A 27269-nucleotide genomic window follows, 5' to 3' on the forward strand; every position below is an offset into this window, starting at 1 on the left:
CAGCGTAGAAGAAATTTATTAAGATAGCACTATTTATACAAGTTACTCATGCTAGAAAAAAGCATAAATGATACATGTAAACATTTGTTTACAGAATACTTGTTTTCCTTGTAAAGGTGCAAATGATCTTCATATGTAAACACAAGAATACCGACCTTTAGGGGGGAAGGGGTTTTTATAAAAGTTTTAATGTCCCATTTATGACTGTAGTGTATTTTTTACTATATTCAAGCACATTAAAGTCTGAGTTACATGAATCAAACGATGAAGTTAAAGAACTTAAGGTGTCAGCACTGCCTTTTTCATCTCAAGAATTTACAGTCCTCTTTTTCAAAATGAAATTTAGTAAAGGTCCACAGTTAGATCAGGTGCAAAAGGTCATTCTTCCATACTCAATAGAAATTACTGTAAAAACAGAACTGTTGAGTCTTGAGTTCTTCCCTGCTCTCTCCCCACTCCTGGGTGACCCCACAGTTATTCACAGTGCCAGAAAACAGCCCTTCCCCTCCAAACTCTTAAATGATCCTCACACCTTTCCCTGCTCTAACCACACACAGGCAAAGTGCACAAAGACCACTCAAAGAGAGGGCTCCATCCATCAGGGTCAGGAATTCTACAGACACAGACAACAGGGCAGCTGAGCTGAGGCTGGTCTGAGGTTTTTTTTCCCCAGCAGGAAGGAGCTGGCTGTGGGTCTGCCCTTCCAGCAAGAACACAAGAAGTGGGTATCAGAATGAACAGATGATACCTGCACCCTGCTTCAGACAAGAACTGATATCAAACAGGCAACAGGAAGAAAAAGGCTTTTAAAGGTGAGCTAGATTTAAGTTCTGTCAGTGGTTGCAGGATAAAGTACCAGTGTGGGTGTAGCCCAACTGTATTCCACGCCCAGCTGCATTATTTCTGACATTATTCCTGGGAGTGGTGGGTCCTTTGTAACAGCTGGGAGCTGAGTGCAATGTTCTCTGTCCTCACAAAGTGACAGCTGCACCCAGCCTAAGGGGGGGTCATGTCTGCCAGTGGGCAGAGTCCTATCAGGGACTCCCCAAACATCCTATGACTCAGGATTCCATCATTTCATTGGGAAATCCCTTGCTCTGGGGGAAGGATTCAACATTCCTGCCTGGATTTGAGGGTCCGTGATCTGGGGGTTTGGGGATCTGGACACAACAACCACTACTGGACATCCAAAGAAGGACCAGGCCTTTCCACAGGACCAGTGCTTTTAACAAGACCTCATCCATCACACTAACAGGACTGCAACCACTGTTTAACCAGGACTGGTTTTAAGCCACTCTTTGTGTATTCACTGCATTTATTGTCATCTCTCTATTGAATTGCAACTCTGACTTGAAATCTCTCACAAGGTCTTTCTGTGGGGCTAATTCCTCCCCTGCTAGTTTACCTTCAAACCAGCACAAGTTCATACACAGGAGAGAGAAGAGGAGAGAAAAGCTGAATTTTTGTACAGTAAAAAGGCATTGCTTGAAATCCTTTTCCTCTCACCCTTTTTGGGCACTTCACTGATTCAGCTGAGCGACGCGAGTTCCAGTTCTGAAAAGATACCCAGGACAGCCATCTCACAGCTCTCCTGTCCTCTAAGAGACCCCAAATCATACCACAAGGGTTGGAACCACAGCAGCTGGCAGGACACAGCCCTGCCCAAACCACCAGCTGGTTGAAATGCAAGTCACACATATACATATATATATATAAAATACATATATATATGCACAGACAGATGTATATAAAAAGCTGGAATCATCGCTGTGAGCGATACAAAGGAAATACATGATACAAGTCAAATGAAAAAATAAATATACTCTGTGCACAGAAAAGCTTCTGTGCAAAGGTGGCACCTTGCAGGTCAAGTACTTTTTTTTTTTTTTTGAAGCTCTCTGTAAATAAGGCAAAAGCAATGTTTTCTGTATCACTTTTTTTCTCTTTCGCCCACCAAACAGCTGCCACATCCACTGCTCCCACAGCAGGAGGGAAAGCAGGAATCCCTCCTCCTAGCCAGACTCCCAGTACAGAGTGTATGGGCTCTACATCAGCATCCTTTTAGGCTACAAGAACTGTTACAGTTTGGTTTATTCCAAAAATGTAGAACTATTTAGAAAAAATACGGACATAAGCAACACTTCTACTTTTGTCCAGTGGTTCTCTGGAGTCTGACAACGTGGTCTCCCGCGGGGCACACTCTCACAGAAGTCAGTTTTTATAATTCCATAGAAAGAGTTCACCGACAAAGAGTTACATTGGAGCTAGACCGTGCATACTAGAGCTGCAAAGAGGTCCAGTGTCAACAAGTCTCTTCAGTTTGTTTTTCTAGGAATGAGAAGGCAGGGGACTCCCTCCCTCTGGAAGCTTACCATATATGAGATTCACAGTGTGTCATTTTGATAACCCCCACGCCTCCGCCCAGCCGCCGGTAGTTCATCCCGCCGTACAACCTGCAGAGACAACATTCCAGAGTCACACATCCTGCTCCATGGGGACACCCACCTCTGGGAGCTGCCATGGCAAACACTGAACCATCTTTAATGTCTGCTTAAAGTGAAGAAGAGCTTGTGGAGCACCCATCTTACACACTTCGTAAGTAAACAGCTGTATCTGCTTGTGCCTGCCTCTCAGAACAGAAACTGCTGCTTGATTTGACACCAAATTTCTGTTAAATAAATACTTCCTGCTCCCTGTCTGGTAAGAAAAAGAAATTTGTAAACTCTAGCTGACCTTAAGCTAAGTTTTGGGTATCATAGGACTAGGCTTAGTCCTCCTAATTCAACTAATTTAATTTGTATGTCTAAACCCCTACATTCAGCTGAGCCAACTGAGATATAACACATCCCAAGCACCATCTGCTGACTGCAATGGTGTCTGCATTTCACAGGGATATCAGATCCCTACAGATTGCAGCTGCCTGTCCCCCTCTATGCCACTGGAGTCTGCTGGCAGGAACAGGAGAAGCAAGTTCTCCAAACAGCTTTGTTAAAGCCAAATTGTAGCAGAATTGTTTCTCAGTCAAGCAGCACAAATAAAAAATATCTTCAAGATACAAAAGAAAGGGGAGACCACAGAAGCTGGTCACCTATATTGAGTTCAGTGGAGGAAAAAACTGATAGTTTTTTCAAGCTAATAATACCTTGAATAATCAATCTCCCAAGCTGTGTGAACGCCTGCCAGGCAGTCACTCCTAACTCTGGGCTGTCACAGGGAGTAGCTGAAACCATTCCACCAAGGAATCTGATGTATGTACCACTTTCTCTCTCTGGCTTCCTCAGCAGTTCAAAAAGTACTGTGGATCCATGGTTCACCAAACCAAGGGAAATTCCTCCACTGCTGCGCATGACAGCCATTCTTATCAGTGAAGGGTTAAACTACTGCTATCACTAGTAAGAATAAGGACACTAATTTCTTTCTATTCCCCACCCTTGCCAGATCACCACAGCAGCAAAAATAGCCACAGGTGCTTGATACTTTATGCTAATTACATTTGAGAATAAATACACAAGCAATTGTTTTCAAGTACAGTTATGACTAGAAAGGCTATTTTTCCTCTTTCTTTTCTGCTCAGCATATATTTTGATCAGCAATTTCATATTATTTGCCTCAGCTTGGAGATTCTTCCAGTGGCTGAATCCTGCTGATTTAAAGGGGAATAACATCATGTGCTTGAAGTGTTTCAGCTCCTCCAGAAGGATTCAGAAATCACTGCCTCACACTGAAAGTAAGAAGTGATCAGGCCAAATTCTACATGGTGGCTGTGAGTTCCTTCTGCTAAGGACAAGCTCAGTTTTACTGGGATGCAGGAGAGACTCAACCCAAAATGAACAGAAGGGGCATGGTGAGATATTTTTCAAAATGTGGTTCTTTCTTGCAAGAATGGGAATGTTGTGATGGCTCTACCCCACACAAGTTCTCTGTTATGGTGTGTACAACATTCCTAATTTTCCTGGGACAGCTCCAGCTGGATTTCATTGTCTGATTGTCACACAAACTCAAGCTACCTCCACGTGTTGGCATCTGGATCAAACACCTCAATGGTCTTCAGGTACGTTGTGCCATCAAAGCCTCCCACTGCCATCAGCTGTCCATTCACCACAGCCAGGCCAACCTGCAAAACAGCCATCAGTCAGCAGCTACTTAGCTTGGATGTACTCAAAAGAAGGTTTAAAATGAAAATATTAATGAAACTATTTAATAACCGTGTTTGGTGAAAGGCAGTCTGCAGGAGATGGTTGGGGTTTTTTTTCTTTAGGGCACGGCACAAATTAAATACCCTAAAAAATGAGACATGGAAAGTTAAATGTGTATCTCAGATTAGAGAATCTCTCAAAGAAAACGCAGAGGGTTCCCCTTATTGCCAGCTACAAGAAGTAGAACCATCTGAGTGATGATAAATACACAAGAATCTAAACCTTTTCCATACAAAACTTATGTTCTGGACTGAAATTTTTCCCCAAGAAAGAATATCTACCAGCCCACAACACCTGGTTAAAGTAGCAGACTCACAGGAAAGCCCCCGGTCCCAAACCTCTCAGGTTAGGGCTTGGACCACCTGTAAGCACTTTGGCCTCCAAACTTCTATTTAATCTTTGAAATCACTGAAACATCAAAACGTGGAGTATAACAAAGTGGAAAATGTGGAGTATAACAGAAAAAAGGGAAGGTACACATTGTAAAATGGTCCCTGTTTGGCTTTGAGGAAGTCAGGTGAGCTGCAGATACAGCTGCATGTGTTTAGCAGTTTCTATAGAAAGCAAATACAGAAGCAGCTGATAAAAAGTCACTGTCTAATGAGAAACTGAAGTGGACAGTGTTGGACAGCTCACTCTGTGCTTGGAGAACAGAAATAAATATGTATTCTCTGCCCCAGAACCAGTGGTTACTCAAACTGTGATTCATACTTGCCTCACCAGACACTGAACACTAACTCACAGACAGAACTCATCCTCTCTTTACCACACAATCCAATATCTAATGATAAACACCCAGATCATTTCCATCTCCCAGCCATGATGGCTGCTGAAAACACTGCATAACCTGTTGTTCACAAGAAATCACCACGATCAGCAGTGGATGGGAACTTGCTGTCACTCACAGCACTGAGGAGGACAGGCACAGCCCAAGTGAAAGCCCAGGAGCCCTGTTCCCACACATGCCTCAAGGCAATGAGAGTCTGCTGGGAATGTGTATCTGAACACATGCTAACCCAGTTTCCCAGCCTTTTCCTCTCAGCAAGTGGGTGTTTTCACCTCCTAATTCATCCAGAGAGATTCAGGTACTAATTTGATAGTGTTCTTTGATGGTATTTCATACCAGGTACAGCTATGTCACCTAAAAGCTCCTCTGCTTCAGGCTTAGCTGACTGCATACAAGCCCCAAAAATATTTAAAAACACCCTCAAATGTCTCATTTCCCCATCTAAACAGCTGTGTGTGGCATGACTTGGCTATCTCTGCACCCTCTTGAGAGTTTTTTGCAAACTTTTTCCCTCACAGAAAAGAGGTAAAGATGCAGAGGAGGAAGCAGGAGAGTCTCATGAGAAGACTGACACTTCACCATGTGCTCTCCCCACAACAAGAGTGACAATGACACCCTGCCCTGTGCCCTCTGTCCCCACATGGTGACAGGTGGCAAGGATGAGCCCACCAAGCCCCACCTGATGCCTGGAGGGGCTGCCTAGAACAGAGGGTAGGCAGTGTTAAAGGAATAAAGTAGGGGTTTATTAAAGGCCTTTAAAGGATTCACCTTGGGCAGTACAAGAGCCCAAAAGTGGCTCTACCAAAGATGGACCCTGGGTCATCAGTTTTCCCACTTTTATAAGTTCTGGTCCATTTCCATATAAGGGTTAATTGTTAATTGTCCAATTCTAGCTCCAGGTGATGCAGTCCCATCCTCCCAGTTTGCTCTCCTCAATTTGCTGTTTACACTTTTTGGGCCTGCAATGATATCCTTGATTCTGGGGCTGGAAAATGATTGTTCTGTGTGACTTAACTGTGAGGAGAACTTGCCAACACTTTATATGGAGTTCAGAGTTATAAACTAACGCAGTGCAGAATCTGGAAAATGTGTGTGAGAAAAACAGAACTTCCACAGACACTGAAGGATCTGATCTGCAGCCTTGGAAGAAGCTTGGATTGATGTAAAAGTACAATACACAGACATTAAGCAGAAAAATCATAAACTTGTGTTTCTATAGTTGTAAGAGTATGCTTTAAATAAATGAGAAACTGTATTGATAAGATGGTGAAGGGTTTGTAATCTAAGGGTGTGGTTGTATAGAATAAACTAAGAGCTTAGAAGTTATGAGAATGTGCAAGTGAGACAAAAGCTCATGGATAAAAGTATCTACAGTGCAGCAGAAGTAAATAAAGGTGATAGGTTAGAAAAGCAAAATAAATTCTGTGGCAACTGTCTATTGGATTAGAAAGTTCTATATTGCCTTGTAACAAAGAACCTGTGACTATTCTTGGCACATGGCAAATGCTTCCTCCTCGAAAACCTCATGGGCTCTGAGACTGATGTTTATCTGAGCAATAAATAGTTCTTAGCTTGAAAACAGCCCCATCCCTTCATTTCTAAAGGCAACAATGACAGGAAAACATGAAATGTAAGACCTGAGGCATCACACTCACCCCGCTGCGCCGGGACGTCATGGCCACCACGGGGGACCACTGGTTGGTGCGCGGGTTGTACCTCTCAGCACTGCTGAGCTCTGTGGTGTCATCCCTGCCTCCCACAGCATAGATCATGTCCTGGTACACAGCACAGCCCAGGTGCTTCCTCCTGGTGCCCATGGGGGCTATGGTGTGCCAGCGGTTCTCCTGGGGGTTGTAGCGTTCCACTGCCGAGGGAGGGAAGGAGTGCGGTCAGCAGGGTTGGCAGGCAGTGGGGAGAGCACTTTGGACCTGATTTCCACACACCAAAAATGCCATAAACCCCTTTGTTCTCTCTTTTCCAAAGCCATGAACCCCTTCGTTCTCTCTTTTCCAAAGCTATGAACCCCTTTGGTTTCTCTTTCCTTTCAAAGCCATGAACCCATTTGTGTTCTCTTCTCCTTCCAAAGCCATGAACCCATTTGTCCTCTCTTTTCCTCCAAAGCCATAAACCCCTTTGTTCTCTCTTTTCCAAAGCCATGAACCCATTTGTCCTCTCTTTTCCTCCAAAGCCATAAACCCCTTTGTTCTCTCTTTTCCAAAGCCATGAACCCATTTGTTCTCTGTTCCAAAGCCATGAACCCATTTGTTCTCTCTTTCCTTCCAAAGCCATGAACCCCTTTTTTCTCTCTTTTCTTCCCAAAAACTCTTGCTAGTATCTCTCCTGTCTCCACACGCAAGAGGGAGCTGGCAGTGCTACAAACTGACCTGCAGCAGTTTTACCTTTGGCACCTTCTTTCCTACAGCAAAAATGGCTGCTGCAGGAATTCAAAAGAAAAAAAAACTGCTTGCAACTCCTATGCAAATGATCAAATCATTGTATTAAGGACATACTGCCAAGTGAAGCACTGAGAAAGTAAAAATATGACACACAACTAGGTAATAGGGCCTCACAAGTCTGGAGAGTGAGCTATTGTATGGTACAATAATATTTAAAGAAGAAAAAACTCCACAAACTGATCACTGAGATATTCAACAGCTATCTGGGGACATGACAGGCTCCCAGGACCAGGACAAGCAGTGACTGGGATGAAGGGACAGCAAAAGGCATACCAGTATTGAGAGGAGATGTGCCATCAGAGCCTCCCACAGCATAGAGGAAGCCTCCCAGCACAGCCACGGCCACTCCCAGGCGCCTGGTGCTCATGGAAGCCACTCGAGTCCATTTGTTTTCTTTGGGATCATACCTGGCACAAGAATAAACAGCAGAGCTGAGGGAAGTGCTTGACATCTTCACAAAGAAGCAGGAAGCCTGACTTTATTCTCCCCAAACAAAAATCCCTGTAACATTTGTACAGTTCCTATCTCCTCTCTCTCACCCTCACAGTCTCAGAGGGTGCAGCTTTTCTGCATCAGCTGCACCCTCTAAGAGATCCTCTTTCTTGCTGTGCCCCACTTTTTTGGGGTTTTTTTTGTAATTAAAAAGTACCTCTCCACAATGTTGAGACAAGAGACACCATCCTGGCCACCCACAGCATAGAGGTAACCTCCAAGAACTGCTACTCCAACACTGGTCCTGCAGGTGCTGGTGGGAGCCACATCACTGCTCCACTGATTGGTCTTTGGATCATACCTGGAAAAAAAAAAAACCACACCAAACAGCAAAATTTATCTGCCTAGGTTTGTTTCAGACTCTCCCATGCTTGGGAGCTCTACAAGGCTGTGAAACTTGCCTATCCTGAGCTTCAACTGCAGCACAGCTCTTTGTAAGCTGGATAAAAGCCCTGAAGTGATACAATGCATCCCCTACATGCTATTCCAGGGATGTTCAAACTGCAGGTTGGGATGAATCAAGCTGGAGATCAAAGGTTCAGGCTCCTGAGAGAGACTGGCTGGCGAGTGGAAACTTGCAGCAGAGTTAACTCTGCTCTGCTCCCTGCAGTTCACACAGGAACTCAGCCAGCACTGGGACTTCCAGATAAAACATGGATGGACTTGGGAATCCAGAGAAAAAGAGACACAGTGCATAGCAAGGAAGTGCAGGATGTGGGAGATACAATGATTTGGGAATTTGGGAGCATTCAAAGAGATAGGTGGGAAGAAGGGGAGGCTCAAGGTGGGAGGAGGTATTTTTACAGCTCATTGGGTTTGTTACAGGGCCAAGATTTAGAGTAGTAGGAGAGCTTGACTCATGCAGCTTTCAGGCATGGGAATTGCCCTATGCAGCTCCCAGAAACAGGAAGCTTGGTAAAAACTTGTTTGACTTTAATCTTTCACAGGCCCAAAACTGACCTATTTTCCTTCTTCTGCCTATGTGCCAAGGTTCCTTAACTCTCAAGTTGCCACTTGACAAAAAAAAAAAAAAATCCAGGATCTTTCCCTCAGCATCTAAGAAATGCTCACTGTAACCCCACCTTCCCCAACAACACTAAAAACAAACCCTCAATTGCAAGGAAAGTCAACCAGGATCACCACTCCTTCCAAAAACACACCCAGACCCATCTCCTACAGATTCCTTCCTTATGCAGAGGCTTTGGTTTGTCCCATTAAGCTGGGGATAATGTGGCACAGTGTTTTGCACCAGGGGTGTGCAAGTCAGGAGGAAATGGCAAAATGAACAGAATTCCTAAAAGGCTGCACCCAGGGTGCAGGTGAGCTGCAGACACAGCTGCATGTGTTTAGCTGTTTCTACAGAAAGCAAATACAGAAGCAGCTGCTAAAAAGTCACTGCGTGATGAGAAATTAAAGTGGACAGTGCTGGGCAGCTCACTCTGTGCTTGGAGAACAGAAATAAATATGTTCTCTGCCTTCAAAAGCAGTGGTTGCTCAAACTGTGATTCATACATGAACATTCACAGCTGAAATTCTGCACAGGGGCCTTATGGACACCTACCTTTCCACACTGTTCAGATAAGAGGAGCCATCATGGCCTCCCACAGCATAGAGGAGGTCGTCCAGGACGCTGACCCCAACTCCACAGCGCCTCTTGCTCATGGAAGCCACCATCCTCCACTCGTTGGTCTGGGGGTCGTAGCGCTCCACACTGGAAATGGCATCCCCGCTGCACCAGCCCCCCACTGCAGCAAACACCAAAAACAGGGTCACAAAACACTCGCTGAGCTCACACACTGCCTGTGCTCCCGGCACAAATCCCCCCTTTGCACTCGTCTCTAAGTCACTCTTTCTGAGGTTTGTAGCTGCTCACACACTGCCTGTGCTCCCGGCACAAATCCCCCCTTTGGACTCGTCTCTAAGTTGCTCCTTCTGAGGTTTGTAGTTATAAAATAGAAGGAGATTTTCAAGAGCCTGAACTGAAGTGTGGAGATGCTGTGGTTTGCACAGCACCAAATAAATCATGTGAGTAAGAAACATAAGTTAACTCAAACTTTCAAATATTAATGCACAGGTCACATCAGAAATAGGTTGTGAAGACTTTATGGGAACACCACCACCAGAAAATCCTGCCTGGAGTCTCCTGGCCTAAGCCAGTGGGAAAAATGCATTGATTCAGAAAATCCTGAGTTGGAAGGATCAAAGTCCAACTCCTGGCCTGGCACAGGATAGCCCCAAGAATCCCACCACATGCCTGGGTGTGTTGTCCAAATGCTTCTTGAGCTCCGTCAGGCCTGGTGCTGTGACCACTGCCTTGGGAAGTCAATTCCAGTGCCAGACTCTACTGTGGGTGTAAGAACCTTTATCCAATATCCAGCTTAAGCCTCCTCTGACACAGCCCCAGGCCTTTCCCTTGAGTTCTGCTGCTGGTTACACAGAGCCCAGAGCAGTGCCAGCCTCTCCTCTCCCGTCACAAGGAAACCATGTAAACCACGATGAGCTCTCCTCTCAAGGCAGAACAGACCAAGTGACCTCAGCCCCTCCAGACTCAGATGGCCCCTCTAGCCCCTCCAGCACGTCCTGCTGACACACAGACACAGCTGCAGGGACACACACCTGCAAAGAGCACCTCTCCACAGCGGATGGGTTTGCGGGGCCTCGTCCGCGGTCCCTGCATCAGCGGCCGCTCCTGGGGCAGCAGCAGGTAGTTCTTGGCTTCATCCACCAGATCCCTGTGCAAGACAGGAAAACATTAATCCCCAGAGGTCAGGCTTGGGAGAAGGGGCCAATCAGAAGTGATGGGAAGAGCAGGCAGCACTAGTCATGCACCTCAGGTATTGCCAAGTCACAGGAGAAGAGCGTGAGCAGCTCGGGTTAAACGCGCGCTGTCACTTCAATGCTCATCGGTTGTTTACGAGCCACTGCCACAGTGACAGCAGCACACCAGCACCAGTGCTTGGCCACAGTTCATAACAGATACAGTTTGCTATAAAAAGACTGATTAAAAAAAGATATATGACGAGAGATTTGTCAGGCTTACTGTGCAGAAAAAAAAAATCCAGCCTGCCTCAAGCTAAACTGAACAGTCAGTGGTTTTGCCTCGGAAGAGAACAGGAGTTGGAAAGCACACAAATACATAATTCACACATGACCAATAGATGGAGATAGTACCCTTCTGATGAGTATTTTCTCCAGCTCACACTGTCCATCCATTCATGACTTGCGACCTGGACTAATCCTAATATTCCAAACCCTTGAATAAAACAAAGAACAAAAAGTCCTCCTTCCCTCTACAAATGTGGAATTCCCCCAGTATGAATGCTTATTCAGGAAGAGAATAATTTAACCTGCGCCCTGAACTTCTTTACAATATGCACAGGATAGATCATGTGCTTTGAGGATGATACAGAACTCTGCAGAACCAGAAAGGTGAGACTCATACCATAAAGAGAGGAAATGAAAACTTCCCTGCATTATCCTTGTGGGAAAGAGCAGACTCTAATCCCAGAGTTCAATTCTGCTATCAACGTGCAGACATTCTACCTAGAAAAACTACTTTAGATCCCACAGAGATCATCATGAAAGCCATGCAAGAGCTAAGCTGCAATAAGAGGCCATGACTAGAGGGGGTGAAAAAAAAAAGGCAAAATGAAAACCAATGCAGTGAAAGGTCTTTTACCTACATCAAACTGCACACTCAAATTTGCCATGTCACTGAAAACCTGAAAGAACAAAACCACTTCTAGGGTACACCACTAACTATTATGCAAATAGAAAACAATTTTTCCTGCTTCTCCTATCCTGCCAGTTGCCAAAGACGAAATTGTGAGGCATCACCCATTTACCAGTGACAAACGAGCACAATTTCAGAGGACAACATAATTCAATCCTGTAAATGGCTGAGGAGATTCACCTGCATTCCTCATCACTCTTAATGAGTGGATCAGAGCCCACTGTACCCACAAGAAACTTGGGACTCAGCAGGGGCAGGCGGACGTGCTGCAGGACCTGAAACACAAACCAGAACACCTATGGTGAAACCACAGTTACCCACAGAGATGCAAAAAGCCAAATGGAAAACAAGAGAATTTTAGCTGAATGCAGCTTGTCTCACAGCACATTTGCCTTTTCAATATCCCAGTTTAGATACCCAGCAGAAAATCAGTTTTCAGAAAGGGACAATCCACTGGATGCATCAACAGCTGAAAGATGACAGCTGGAAACCTTTAGAAAATTACAGATGTCAAGACATCTGCCTGAACACTAGTTAAATTAGTGGTTTTATCAAGGATTTAGCTCTCTTAAACATGAGTGGTATTGCAGAGTAAATGAACAATGAGAAACAACACATCTTTCAGAAGAGTTGAGAATTTGAAGGCCCAAGCACATATAGACAGAGGCAAACAGTTATAAAAGCATTAAAAGCTGCCTTGAGAAGAGCAGCTTTTTCCAGTTTGGTTTGTTTACTTAAAACCATTTTCAAAAGCTTTCCAGTAAATAAAGTTGCATTTAACATCTCTTTCCAAAGCAGAAACAGTGAGGCAGGCAGATGCTCACCTCTTTTGATCATCCAGCCCAGACTTCAGAGGCTTTGGGCTGACAGCTTTGTCAGAATGGGTTCTGCTCTGTGAAATGCCTTGGCTTAGATGAAGCATCACATTCCAACAAAACCATTCTGACAAGCTCCACTGTAACATCATGAGGGCTGAGGCACAAATCAAGCAGCAGAGCTTAAAGAAGCACTGCAAAGCAAGACAAGGCTTCCCCTCTCCACTGTGGTGCTGATATGACTCTCCAAGCAGTGCAGGCAGGTTTGTCTGGACAGACTGCTGGAGTGAGCTCGTTTGGCAAGTCCTAGCTGGGAACAATCCAACAAATCCCCTAATGAAGGCTCTGGCCAGCCTAGATGAAGGGACAGTGCAAGCCACCTAACACAGGTGGGAGTCAAAGAGAATTTTGGTGGCTTTACAACATTCAGAAGCGCTCTGGCACCACCCTACCATCCCTCCTTCCTCTCTCCCTGGATAAAGCAGCCTGGAATGTCTCTGTGCCCAAGATTACCTGTGGCAGCTGGGGTCTCCTCTCCTGGATGCTGTACTTCACCCAGGCCATCACAGCGTTGAACACCTGCTCCTCGCTGCGCACGTTTAACTCGTCACTGGATATGATGTCTATGAGCTGGTTGGCAGGAAGCAGCATGAACTCCTCGCTCTCCATCACCTGGGAAAGGCAGAGGAAAAAAGGAAGGGAGTAAGGACAAAGCATCAGAGCCATTCACCACTCCAGCACTTCATGGACTGAGCCAGTAAAAAGCCAAATCCCCATCAGTTCCGAGAACAACACACATAAAGGGTTTGCTGCACTGGGCAGAACGCAGCCCCCAGCAACACAACAAGACACTTATGGATGGGCATGCCTTTTACACCCTTTAACACTTTTAAAGGGTTAAACCACACTGATCAGGTTTGAAAATTCAAGAAAAACAAAGCCTTTCTTTAAAATCAGCCTCCTCATTTGCCGTGTCTAATACATAAAGCAGAAATGAAACCACAATAAATACGTGACTAAAAAGCAGCACTGGAGCACAGAGATTTCCACAAGGAAAGCAAAACAGAGCACAAAAATAAGAGTCTCAAACAAGTTACCAGAGGCATTGCAGAGAACACAGAAAGCCTGATTTGTGGCAGAACAGAAAATATTTCAGGAGACTCATCTGATCCTGCCTCTTTCATTTGCTCTAAATATACACATGGAGTGTGCAGCAGTCGAGATGCACTAAAGAGGGAATCAGAGCCCCCAGAGCCCCTAAGGACTGATCTCCTGTGAAAGTCAAGCCACTGACAAACACATTAATTCCTTCAGCATCCAAGATAGCAACCAAGTTTCTCAGGAGGCCTTGGCTGCTGCTGGGGGACTGCTCACACAGCATGAGTCACTCAGACTGCCCTGGGAGCTCACACACCACCACAGCTCCTGCACAGACAGCAGACAGATGGGGAAAGGTACAAGAATCAAAATTCAAACTGCAGAAATGGCCTGACTGATAACTGCCAGCTCACTTTCCCTGCAAGCACTCCCAGTCTGCAGCTGGGAATTTCCAAAAGGTTCAGGGACAGAAAATAACTGAATGCTGGCTTGCCCTTATCATCTGTGACCACATTAGAATTCCAGGACTTATTTCACAATTTGCTGCATAAATTAAAGAAAAACATTCTTTGACACAAGCATCTCAACAGCAGTCAGCTGTGCAGTCCTTCTAATTACCTGAAGAAGTTATTTAAGGGCACTGAAAAAATATCCAGCTACTGACAACAGAAAATATTGTTAAAAAAAGAACAAAGAGGACAATGAGATCAGTTACCACACTTGGTTCTTGGGCACCCTGAGCTTTTGGGGACAGTAAAGGCCACAGAAAGGTTGGCCCAGAGACTCCTTCAGACTTTAAGTAGGAACTGGGTTGGTCATTAAAGATCTTTATCAGCTTTTTTCCATAGTCTCCCTTCCTCCTACAAAGCTTATATGTAAACTTTACTCTGATGGTTTTAAATGCAGCTTCTGCAGAGCCTGGAAACAGCAGCTGTGGAAATTCCTGAGTTAAAGATGCTCATCCAGCCTCTCCCTTTGACCCTCAGGACATCCAGTTGCATTGATGGCCTCACAAAATTCAAAGCACTTCTTTAAACCAAATTATTACTACTGTGCAACTTGTTAGTTTACATAGTAAAACAAATCATTATTTAAAATGCTTTGGCTTTTTTTGGCTTAATTATAAGGACACTCATAATTATCTGACTAATAGTAATGATCTATTTCACTGACTTGCTTAGTGGACAAGAATTGGCTGGATTTCATTTCCTCTGCAGCATTCCTGAACATCAGTGCTTTCATAAACAGAGAGAATTCATGTCAGACTATACAATATGGAGTGCAATTTTTGTCTGTTGATAAAAGTGCAACTTGTCCACCCATAAATATATTCTTTCCCTACACACAAATGTCAAGAGACAAAAAAAAAAAATACAAAGGCTGTTCTTGTACAGTGGAGTTGCTAATAGAACCATTTCACATTAGATGCACAAAATCCACTAGGGGTTATAGGCAACAAATTAAATTGGGAGGAATGGAAAAAACATTTTACCAAGAAGTTAATGATGTAATGCAGCAACACACATAAAAATTTAATAGAAGCAGAGGTTAGCACAGCAGAGGACATGAAGCAATTCAAACTGCATTCAAAGTAACTGCAAGGGTTGGCCTGGTGCCTGCTGCTTAATATTTCACCTTGGCACCCAGGAAATTCCCAGCTCACGTTCCTTTCTGCCAGCTTGGAGGAACAATGACCACACAGCCTCTGCACAGGAAGGCAATTTTTTTTTTTTATCAGCTTTTTATTTCTTTTTTATCAGTTTTCAACCTCCACAGTGCATGATGGTTAAACAGACAAGTGCCTGGCTGCCCCCAGGGATCCCCAAGCCACTCCCCAGATGGGAAATGCTGCCAGAATGGAATGCAATCCCAAGGAGCAGCACCACTCACACTGTCTGCAGAGAAACAGTGGAAGCAAAAGAAGTGATGATTAAGGATGAAGAGCTGCACAACTCCTGGGGCACTGAACTGGACACCAAAACCTGCCCAGGCCAAAGAAACAGTGCTCTAATCTAAGCCTCACTTTTCCAGAGGCTGTGTTTAAGTCAAGTCAATTATAATTTGCATCATCTTCGAGGAAGAGTGCTCTCTTCTCTTTTTCCTCCTTGTGCTTTAACAGGGATAAGGAAGACAGAAAGTTGTCTTCAAGGGACTGCAAAAGAAAAGAAGCCCATAGCAAGCAGCTCCTAACAGCCAGCTGCATGCATTAATACTAAACACTTTAAAACAAAACTGTCAAGCTGTTAAAATGTTATTTAGAGGCTTGTAAGCATGCCCTACTCATGTTATAACAAGATCTAATAGCCAGTAAAACAACCAAGCACTGAAAATAAACAACCATCTGGATAGCATCTTGCTCCCCCACCTCCCAAAAATAAAAAACAAAACCAAACAAATCCAGGAGAAAAGAAGTGCAGAGCAAGCACAGAGGATATGAAGTGGCCAGCTAAAATGTAGGGCTTTGGGAAACCACCTAGTTCTACAAAAAAAAAAAAAAAACTCTCATCTTACCAGCAAAAAATTCTGTTTGGTTAGAAAAGATGTATTTAATTGCAGCTTTTACAGTAAACTGATGTTTTGGATACCAAGAATTGTCTTCACTGTGTCCAACAGTTGTGTTCTGTTGTGTTGGTCCTGCTCAGATTTTGAAGTACTACCTGACTAAAATTAACAAATTCCAACCTGCTCCTTGCACGTTAGAAGGGAAAAAAAGAGACAAGCTGCCATCACTCACAGCACTTCCATACTGCTGCTTCTCTGGGGAAACCAAATTAGCACCAGGAGTTCCTGGAGTTCCTCCCTTTGGAAAGGATCTCCCTGTGAAGCCGGTGGGAAGAGGAGATTTTTCTGCAGCAGTTCAGTAAAGACCCACTTTTCTCTATTGCTCACACAATCCTTAATTATTATGTTGATCCTTCTCTGAACCAGCTGCTGGCATTTTTTTTTCACCAAAAAATCATCTAGGCAGAATTAACAAAGGATGAGAAACTTGAGTTTATAAAGGTCAGCTACAATATTACACATCTGAATTACTTTCAGACAGCTTCTGCTGAATAATAGATGCAAAACTCTAGTTCTGCTACAACCAGGGATTTGGAGACTCCCCTGAGGCAGCCTCATGCTCCCTCAAACACCCACTTTGTCAATCCCAGAGCTCAACATCAAATTCCTTGGGTTCCATTGATGTGTTGTCCTTACTTTTAACACCTTCCCCCTCTCCAACCATGTAGAATCCAGAATATTTCTGAAAGAGGAGTGGAATATGCAAGCAGGACAGATTCCATGCCAAATCCACCTGCACCCACATCCTTGCCACCCACATAGCACACACCACACATCTTTCAGGGAAGAAATGTTGTGCATCAACCACTGGTACAAGACAGTCCTGCTACCTCTCTCCTCTTTCCTCCCCACTTAACATCTGGCACCCATCACTATGGGTCCCATCACCGGCACCCATCACTATCAGGGCACAGAGCAGGTGTAAAGGCAGGATTTGGAAAAAATGACAAAATGAGAGTTGCTGAAAGCTCTCACAGGCCACATTGATGCATTTTACAGCACAATTCCAGCACACCAGCTCCTTACCTCCTGGAAGTTGTGCTGCGTGAATTTGTCGGCGATCCTCAGCAGCTCGCGGCACGAGTGAGTGTCAGCAAAAGCCCGGATGCCCAGGCAATTGGAAGGGTCCAACTGTCTCTTGAGGAACTCACAGCAAGCCTCCTGGATCTCGGCCAGCTGGAGAAGACAAGCAGCTGGCAGCAAGGTCTGGACATTCCCCTCTTCCACGGTGATCTGCGAGGTGTAGGCGAAGTCGATGAGCAGCTCCATGGCGCGCTCGTCGATGTCCCTGATCACCACCTCGGTCTGCCGCGACTCCGCCAGCTCCCCGGTGAACATGGCTCGGAAATAGGGGCTGCAGGCCGACAGGATCACCCTGTGGGCGTAGATCTTCTTGGCCCCCACTACCAGCACCACATCGCAGAGCTCCCTGTGCTTCCTGAGCAGGTTGATGACCTCCAGGGTCTGCCGGGGGTGCTTGTCGGAGATGTAGGGCATGCGCGCGGGCTGCGGCACCCCCTCGGGCAGCTTGTTGGGGTCTCCGAGGGTGCAGCGGCTGGTCACGTCCATTCCGGTCTCTCCTGGGCGAGCGCTGGCACACCTGCAGCGCAGGAGATACAGATACAGCACCATGGTCAGGGATCCCAGAGCCAGCCGGGAGCTGGAGCTCCACAGCTCGCACCGAGCACGAGCCTGAGGGACACAGACACGAGCCGTGCCCGTAAGTCCGCGGCGGGACACGAAAACAAGCACGTGACCACATGAAAGAGGAATCCATCTCCAAGCAAAGCTAGCTGAGAAGTAAACAAATGCCAACTTGCAGCAGGCTTCTATTTATTGCTATTTTTATAGGCTTTGGATGACACACGGCTGTAATATCCAGCTACACATACATATTTGTGAGCTGAACCTCGCCGTAGCCTCGTGTGGTAAAGGCACATTATCCCCATTTCACAGAGTGACTCAAAGCACAGATTAGCTGGCTTGCCCACTGTCAAATGCTGGAGTTTTCTTTGACCGAGGTGGAGATGGATTTCCAGCTCTGTGATTTAACCAAACTTCTCTGTTCTACCTATGTTTTTAATGGGGTCACTCATCACTGTAATGTCTGAACACACTCAACTGTCACACAGACTTCAGGAGCTCAAGATGGCCTGCAGAGTACCATGAGCATCTTTCAGGTTCACAGAATACCCGTTTTAACCATCACCTCTTCAATTATCTTTGAGCTGTGGAGTCTCCTGACTCAACCCACCCTCCCTGACATGTGTCAAAAGAAGGTTAATCTTCCTCAAGAATGGCAGAAGGCAGGCAAAACCAAATCAAACCAAACAGGAAAAAGATAAAACAAGTATCCACCACTATCAACCAGCCAAAAAAGGAAGAATAGGAAGTCAGGATGGTAACTTTAGAGGTGAAGAATCACTTAAGAACACATAAACTAAGTTACTGGCACAGAGAAGAAACACAGTCTCTTCCCAGTTTCAGAGGCAATTAGGAAAAGCCAGGAAACTGCTTCTTGTTCCCACATCAAAGGAAAAGCATCACTTAGAGCAATTAAAGGACATTGAGCAAAATATCAGAATATTTATGGTTTATCACCACTGAAGATGTACTGAAAGACCCAAAACATGCTGGCCACTACCAGTTTTTCCCTGATCCACTGGCATTTGTGAGCTGTCACTACCCCAGTGCTCACATTAAGAGTTAAAATGAAATCAAGCTTGGCTTTGCCATGGCTCAACGTAATTTGCAGCAGGCTTTAAGGAAAGAATTAAAAAAAAAAAAACACCTCACATGTTTTCCCCTCATTATTATGTCAAATGCACTTTCTAAGCACTGGGAAACCAGTCTCTGGAGGAGTTCAAATTATTTACTTGCATCTTAGCCTGTTTCCCATTCCCTCCACACCCTCTCCTTGATCACCATATTCAGATGTTTTAGACCATTACCTCCTCCTCCTCCTATCTTGGTTACACAGATCCAGCTGGGGCTCCCCTCTGGGTTTTGCTGCTTGCTTCTGCTCAGCCTCTGCACCTTAAATGCCTTGGATTTTTATCCCTGCTCCATCTTTTTTACATCCATCACCGTTCTGCTTCCCTGACACCTCTGACAAATCCTCCTACTCTTACACTGCCTCTCACTCTCCTCCACCCACTCCTGTCCCTCACAACCCAAATTCACCTTTGGGGGGCTTGACAATCATTCTCAAAGCTCTGCCAAGTTCCTCACAAACAATGCATAAACTAAATTGCCCTTGCAGCAACACACACCAACCACAATTAATGGTACCCCTGCAAAAACCCCAAGAAACCTGGGCTGAAGATTAATTTACCTAATTGGCTTATTTTCCCAGTCCTTAGCAGCCAAGGCCAGAAGGTAAGTAATTTAATCCCTCTACCAAAAGATGGAGAAAGGTGGTGACAAACATTCCTCTGTAGAGTTTGGCTCTTGCTAAGCAAGCTGAGTTGATTTTATTGTGCATTAAGTGTTTTGAACTATGTCAAACCAACCCTTGGAAGGAAAAAAAGAACACAGTAAGAGCTCTTTTAAGACACATGCTACTACAGTTCTGGACAGTTTGTCTTGACCAGGCTGTCAGTCAAAGAACAGAAGAAGCATTTTTCAAATAAAAACCCATTTCATGTAACTACAGCACACAGGAGATGGTGCACATCCAGGACAGGGCATCCTTTTGGAAAGCACACAACCCCTCTGTAACAGATTTAGGCAGTAACCCTTGTCTTTCCTAGCCAGGACAGAACAGGATTTTTATGCCCAAATGGGGCCCTGCTGAACACATCTTTAACTCACTGAAAAGGTGTCTGGTTAGCAAGAACTGCAGTCATTCCTGCATTGTTCACAGCAGCATTTATCTGAGAGCCTGCATTGTACTCAGCCTCCTTACTCCTGGGGAGAAAGTGCTGGTTAATGATTAAAGAAGATTGAATAGATGAAAAAAAGAGTAACAACCAAACATTCCTGATTCACCCACAACTTATCTCTGGGTGGTACAGAAGCCAGTGATCAATTGGCTTAAGAATTTCCAAGCTAGATCAACCCAGATGCTTGATGTGAAGCTCGATGGGTTGGTGCTACACACAGGCACAAAAGTGTGAATTTAAAGGACACCTCTGCTGGCTTGTGTCTCCACAAAGCTTGTAATTCCACTGCATTCTGTGTGCATTATGCATAAATATGCACAGAGAATGAAATGATGAGTCAGTAGCTTAGAGGTGTGAAAGACAGAAGGCAGTACTTGATTCTCACATGGGAGGGGAGCTGCCTCCCCCCACACAGAACTCAGAGCTGCTCCTGAATAGCCAGGGCGATTAAGGAGGGCTGAGGATCCAGAGGAAATGTGTGTGTGCCTGGATAAAAACACTCACACCCAGCTATGCAGATATTCTGGGATTAGTTTCCATCAAAATGCAGGGCTGGGGAAATCAGCAAATACAATGGGATTAAGAAAGGGCTGACAAAGGATCAGTTTTTGTAGCACACTGCTGAGAAGTACAAATGGGAACACAGGCAAGTCTGCAACACGAAGTCCGCTAAATAAACAGGCTGCTCTGCCTCCATTTTATTCCACTAATGCCCAAAATTTCATTCATTAACAGGGGCATGTATGAGACATCCATCTTTACAGCAGCTCCTCCCAAAGTTAAAAAAATACCTAATAACACACACCTAGGGAAAATTCCCTCCCATGCTGTCATAAGGGCACCTTAACTTTCAAACCTGCAATTTTTTAAGATAATATGTGTTTTAGCACAAGATTGCAAACAGGCTTTAACACAGTTCAGCAGAAAACAACAGGCTGACCTAAAGCTTATGAAACACACATTTCAGGCTAAAAACATCAATTGAAATCCAAAAATCATGTATTGCTGGAGTGGATTTCAGTGGCAAGAGATTTTAGTAGCAAATAAAAATAACAAAGCAAACTGGTAGTGGTTTCTGTCAATGCCATGATTTGAAATTAAGAAATATTTCCTATACTCATTACAGAGCTGCAAGAACAAGGGTCATTGACTTGGCCCAGCCTTTGGCAAGAAAAGTCACCACCACAACATGCCAACCAAGTAAATGGAAATGCTTTATTGTGGCATCAGTACCCTAGGCATCAAGTTAGCTAGAAGTCTGATTATCAGGAAAAATACCACTGATTCATTTTCTTGCCCAGCTAGCAAGGTTCCAGTAAGTTTCCTCAACAAAGTTATGCAAACAAGCAGATAAACATGACTGAAATACTATTTGACATTACACAAAAGGAAACCAACAAGGATCTGGTGTATTTGCCTCTATTTGTATTGCTTGGTTTGAATTTTACTGACCAAGAACAGAAAATTCAATTTCACTCTGACTGAGGAAAATGTGACATGGTGCTGAACTACTGTGACATCCCAGTTGGGGTGAAACAGGATGCCCATACTCTAGAAGAAGAGATCATTACTGGAGCCTTCCAAAACCTTCCTGAGCCTTTTGTAGCTTGTTTTGGGCAACAGCTATGTCCAGGTAGTTGGGTAACTCCTGAGTGCATGACCAGGATCTGAAGCCTCCTTCCTCCTGCTGGGTCTGGCTGCTCTGATCCAGCACTGCTGTAAGCTGGGAAAAGGCTGCCAGGAAAAAGCTGAGTGAGGAAGAGCTGGGAGAGCTTCCCCAGTTTGTTTGGGAGCTGCTCAAGCCCTCGTGCCTGAGCTGTGTTGAAGATATGTCTGCAGCTGACTGTGCACCCACCCATCCTGAGCTGATTTCCTTGCTTCCTTCCTCACCCCTGCTTGCCCAAGGGGTCCAGGACTCCTGTCTGGCCCTGGCCATCAGATCTGCTCTGCCCTCCAAGTCTGGGTGCTGTGGGACCATGCCCTTCACTCAGAGGTCCCTGCTGCCTTGTTTTTCCCCTCAGCAAAGCCACATTCTCTTGCTGAGAGTGAGCAAGAACAGCCTGCCCCAGCCACCCCTTCATTCCTAATGCAGGGTAAATCCTGTTTGCAGCAGCAATTCTGTGTTCCCTGCTATAATCTCGACAGGAATAGCTGGAATTCCTTGTCTGTTCAAGCTGTTCCTCCTCCCCTCTGAATGCTGTACACATTTGATACCATCTCACTGTGTTTATTAACCCATTACTGGCCAAGCCCCACTCCCCTCTTTGACACAGGGTCTCTCACTTTTATAAGTTTTGGTCTATTAGTGTATTGGAGTTAATGGCTTAATTACAGCTTTAGTCCATGCAGTCCCACTTTTCTTGTTTTTCTCTCTTCAGCCTATGTTGTTTATACTCTTGGGCCTGAGATTTGGATCATTTGTCCTTGGTCCCCAGCTAGAGCAGGAATTGTTTTGTCTCCCTACTGTGCGCAGAGAGCTCATAGGAAGCCCAGACTCCCACACTAAAGCAGCCCAGAATCTAAAAAACATTAAAAGCTCAAACCTGAGGCACCACCTGGGCAGGCAGAGCTGTGGATCATTATTTCTCCTTTCTGCCCCACCTCACGTGGGGGTGTTAAATTGGCTTCAGAGCCCTGAGTTAAAGGATAAAAGAAAGTGCTCTGCCATCTGCATAGCTGGAGTTCATAGGAAGATCTGCGCTCAAAATCCAGTCAGGAACATTTTATCATTTTCTGCTAAGACAGGCAATAGGAGGAGAACAAACAGATTTCAACAAGCCGCACTGAAGCCCTTAAAACAGGCAAGTGTACTCCAGAACTGGAGTCCACAGCTCACAGCAGAGATGTGCTTGTCAGGCCAGGCTGCAGCAATAATAAAAAACCTCCACTTCTTCACCTCTGTGCTGCTGCCCACCACAAAAATTAAAACTGACTGGCAGCCAGAACTTCCACAATAGCAAATCCAAGGCCACAAACCCACAAACAGACACACCAACTCCAGCACGTGAATTCTCTGCCTCAGTGTGACACAGAAAAGAGCAGGCACAGAAACAACTTTAGAACCTCAATTTCCCCATCAGGAACACAAAAAGGAGGGAGAAAGCAAGAACACAAGCCAAGCCAGTTATCAATTTTATGTCATTCTGCAAAAATATCTTGATAAATGGAGCACAACATCAAAACCTAAAAAACTGGTTAAGATTTAAACAATCTCTACTGAAGAGGGCTACAATGAAAGAAAGCTCATCTGCTATTTAATCCATCCTGGAGGAAAAGGAATTCACTGCAAAAGTCACATACAGCTCCTCACTGAACAAACCACATTTCTTATCTTGGCAAAAATGCAGCACAATACCCAGGCTCAGCCTCTGTCATGTCCCAGGTTTACTCACTGCTGAACTGCAGCAGCGGCACAGCAAATTAAATTCATTAAAATGCATTTAATTAAAACGGCATTGTGCCATTCTTCAAGGGTTTAAGTGGCTCCTTCCTTCTTGCCTCCTTACACAGAACCCAGGCTAATGGTTTCTGTGGCTAAGAATGCTCTATAGTTTCATCTATGGTTAAAAGCCTTGCCTGCCCTTACATGAATGTTTATAGATTTACCCACAATAAAGTTCTCCTCCTTTCAACATCCCAAAGAGCACAAACAGACCAAGCAAGCTGCCTGAGCTCCCTTCAATCCATTTAGAGCTGAAGAACTTCAGGCAACTTTGCTTCCACACAGCCTGCATCACGCACAGAAATGTATCTGCTGCTAAATGTTGCTGTGGGATTGCCATCAAGCAAGGAAAATCAACAAGAACTAGCAGGGAACCATGTTTGCAAACCTGTCATCGCGCTGAACTACTGTGACAACTCTTCCCTCTATGAGAGAGAATGTTTTTGACACAACCACAGCAAGACCTCCCCTGAATTAAACTTCAGCTGCATCTCCAGCTCATTAGAACTGAGGCAGCTGGCATCCATAATTAGAAAAGGAAATCTCCTTTTCACCCAAGACCTCACCAAACTCCCTTCCTTAAGGGAAAAATAATACCCCTTGGAAATCAAGTTTAAATTTATTCCTGGCAGTCTATTTTTTCTATTTTCCACAGCTTTGATGCCTAAGTAATTAAATACTGAATTTTAAAGATTATAGTAAATGGGGGAAGTGGAAAAGGGGATGGAGAATTACAGAATTAGAGTAACTTGTCTTCCATACTCTTCCTTAAAGACATCTGGCCTTGTAAATACTGAAAACTAAATACATTTAAGAAAGGACTAAAGAGGAATGATTTTTTTCCCAATTCCCCATAGCCAGGCTTAAAAAAAAAAAAAATCCAAAACCACACAAGATTTTACAGTCCAGGCACACAGCAAACCAACTCACATGATTTATCCTGTTTGGGGAAGAGAAGAACAATTGTTTTTGTGTCTTACCTGCGCATTGGCTTTCCGTCCATGCACCGTGAAGAGAAACCTTCACCCTACACTTCAAGACCTGATCCAACAGGGAAACAAAAAAAGAGAAAAAAAGGTGATTTCCTATGGGTTACTTTTTAATTTTTGAAGGAATGCTTTGCTAGGCTGTGTCTCTACAAATGAGCTGATATCTTTTTGGTATTCTGATAGAATGGCTTGAAGTTTTACATCTCTTGTGTCTCACTCTTCACAGAGACTGAAAACAGAATAAAATCTTTTAAAACATCTCTCAGTTACCCTGTCTCTGTAAAAACTAAGGAAACCAACAATTTCCAAGTGAAAATAACCTTCCTTCCCCTCTTCAGTCCTAATGTGCCTTTGAGCTCTTGTCCAGTTATAAATTCACATCCCAGATTAACAACACCTGGACCGCAGAAAATAAAGCAGAAGAAAACATCACCAGCATTAAAAACATTTCCACCACGGCTGCACAAAGATTCCTCACCAAACAGAACACACGCATTATAAAGTCAGCACACTGCCTGCCTCCCTGAATCCTTAAAACTGTTCTACCAAAGGGAAAAATATCTGAAGTGACAGGGTGCTCACTGTCACTCCTTGCTCGGAGCCAGGAGGTATCTCTCCCTCACACATTTAGCAGAGATTTAAGGCAGGCTAGCACCTAATAAACAGCACAGCGCTGCTCACCAGCTACACTGCAGAGCCAGGATTTGATAGAAGATAAAACTTGTGTCTGGAAATTGAAGATAACTGTGCCCCAGAGGTAAGAGGGATGCTAATAATGCTACTACATCTGCAAAGATGAATGATGCTGCCTGACGTTCGCTACACTTCCACTCCAAATATTCATTTTCTGAGAGTAATAACAGTTGCAAACTGCACAGGCCTTTCATATTCAGCCACTAACTTCTAATTCTAATGTAAATTAACCCTTTTTACAAGGGCATCGCTTCACCCAATTTCATTTTTGATAGTTATTCACTTAGGAATACATTTAATTCAATTATTATTCGAAGCAATAAGCCTAACTTTTTTGTAAAAATCTATTAAAAGAACAGAAAGGTGTTCTGCTTCCACACTGATAGTCACAGGCTTCTACCTCTCCAGAAATGAGCAACCACTGAACTATGGGAAAAGCAATGACAGAATGAGAATGAATTAAACCTTAAAATAAACACAAGTAGCATTCACAAGAGGGAAAAAAATATAATTAAATTTAGGGGAAAAAAAGGTCATTTTTGGAAGACTGAGACTGTCAGACTGGAACCTCATTTCACAGGCAGCACTCTCTAGGAGCATTATCCCAGACACACCAGCGGAGCTGGCTAATGAAGAATAAGCTCAGAGTTGCTGTCTGCCACACTTGCAAATTACTCAGGTTCGCAGCTCCCTGCAAATAAAGACAGGCGATTCCTCACGGTTAGGGCACCGCATAGCGATTCCGAGGTGAGATCGGGGCTGCCGGGGCAGCGAGCACCGCCTCAGCCCGCCGGGGCACCGGGCACCGGGCACGGCCGCGTCCCGCCGGGGCTGTCCCGTGAGCCGGCAGCGCCGAGCGGCCCCCGGAGCGCCCCGCACACGCGAGGGAACGTGCAGCAGGCTATTCTTAGCCCCCCGATTGCATCAGATTTAATCCCCTTAAACCCACGTTGAAAGCCGGGGAGGAGGGGAAATCACACACACGCATATACAAGCAAAATAAAGGCATTTAAACCGCGCTGTCCGCGCGGCAGCAACAGGCTCAGGGGCGGCTCTGCCAGCACAGCCCGGCCCTGCAGCCCCCGCGGCACAACTCGGCTCGGCCGGCGGCAGCTCCTGCGGGACGGGCACCGCACCTCTCCGCCGGGCCGGGCCGAAGGGCCACGCCGAGCCCAACCCGGCTGTGCCGAGCCGAACCGCGGAGCCCACGCTGCGCCAGCCCGCCCGGGCAGCGCTGCCTGGCCCACCCCGCACCCCCCGGCCCGCAGAGCCGCCTCACTCACGCCGGGCGCGGGCTCCTCGCCACCGCCGAGCCGCGGTCCCGCAGCGCCGCCCGAGCGCCTCCTCAGCCGCAGGAAGCGGCCCGGCCCCCGCCAACCGCCGCCGAGCCGCGCCCGCCCCTTCCGCCCCCGGAGCCGCCGCCTCAGCGCGGCCCGGCCCCCAGGCCGTGAGCGGGAGCCCCCAGCGAGGGGCAGAGCCGCCGCAGGCACCGGGCTCCGCGAGTGCTGGCGGAGAATCAGAACGGGCAGCGCTGGGAGAGGGATTTAAAATGACACCGGGCCCAGGCGTGCGCCCTGCGCGGCCGCTGGAAGCGCTAAAGCAGCGCCAGGTCCAGACGCCTCCTAAACAGCGACTCCAGCACCTCCCTGGGCGGCCTGTTCAATGCCTGACCAGCCTGACAGTGATTTTTATTTTCTGATCTCTAAGCTGAACTGCCCTGTCTCAGCTGGGCAGTTCTTGTTCTCCCAGCAGCAGAGCCCGAGCCCAGCTGGCTGCACCCTCCTGTCAGGTGGCGATAGCGATGAGCTCCTCCCTGAGCCTCCTCTTCTCCAGGTTGAACCTTATTTCAGCCGCTCCTCAGGTGTTTTCCAGACCCTTCACCAACCTTGTCCCCCTTCTCCCGGCACACTCCAGCACCTCAATGTCCTTTTTAAAGTGAGGGACCCAGAACTGAATGCAGCCTCACCAATGCCGAGTACAAAGGGATGATCACTTCCCTGGGCCGCCTATCCCTCCATAATTCCAGATTAACACCGCTTCTCATTCGCTGTGGGTGATGCATTTCTCAATGTGCCCGAACTTGGCACAAGGTGTGATTCTGGGGTTGCCCTGTGCACGAGGA

The 27269-nt window shown here is 45.7% G+C and overlaps 1 protein-coding gene across 3 annotated transcripts; it reads right to left on the reverse strand.

Annotated features, from left to right (window-relative positions):
• Positions 1-26493, reverse strand: KLHL20 (kelch like family member 20). Of its 3 annotated transcripts, XM_063165215.1 has the most exons (13): positions 26431-26493; positions 24446-24506; positions 17166-17739; positions 12993-13151; positions 11845-11939; positions 10548-10663; positions 9493-9676; positions 8089-8232; positions 7713-7846; positions 6639-6847; positions 4008-4114; positions 2373-2453; positions 1-2284 (listed from the first exon to the last, which is right to left on the reverse strand). In XM_063165215.1, the coding sequence occupies exons 2-13, from the start codon at positions 24466-24468 to the stop codon at positions 2254-2256; spliced, it is 1857 nt and encodes a 618-aa protein (XP_063021285.1). In that variant the 5' UTR covers positions 24469-24506; positions 26431-26493; the 3' UTR covers positions 1-2253. The 3 variants fall into 3 exon arrangements, with proteins under 3 accessions (XP_063021285.1, XP_063021286.1, XP_063021284.1); XM_063165216.1 differs by having other exon boundaries at positions 1-2453; XM_063165214.1 differs by lacking the exons at positions 24446-24506; positions 26431-26493 and having other exon boundaries at positions 17166-17771.
• Positions 26494-27269: the final 776 nt, after the last annotated feature.

This window comes from Melospiza melodia, chromosome 11 (genome assembly GCF_035770615.1).
Source record: "Melospiza melodia melodia isolate bMelMel2 chromosome 11, bMelMel2.pri, whole genome shotgun sequence".
Classification (NCBI taxonomy): Eukaryota; Metazoa; Chordata; class Aves; order Passeriformes; family Passerellidae; genus Melospiza; species Melospiza melodia.

What these genes read in the sequence shown, in the direction of transcription:
- KLHL20 (XM_063165214.1), bottom strand. Translation starts at nt 17,771, where the DNA reads ATGGTGCTGTATCTGTATCTCCTGCGCTGCAGGTGTGCCAGCGCTCGC. An exon ending in CGCAGCACAACTTCCAGGAG is followed by an intron (nt 13,152 to 17,165) that starts GTAAGGAGCTGG and finishes TGCCTTTCCCAG; the next exon opens with GTGATGGAGAGCGAGGAGTT. An exon ending in CCAGATGCCAACACGTGGAG is followed by an intron (nt 2,454 to 4,007) that starts GTAGCTTGAGTT and finishes TTGTCTCTGCAG; the next exon opens with GTTGTACGGCGGGATGAACT.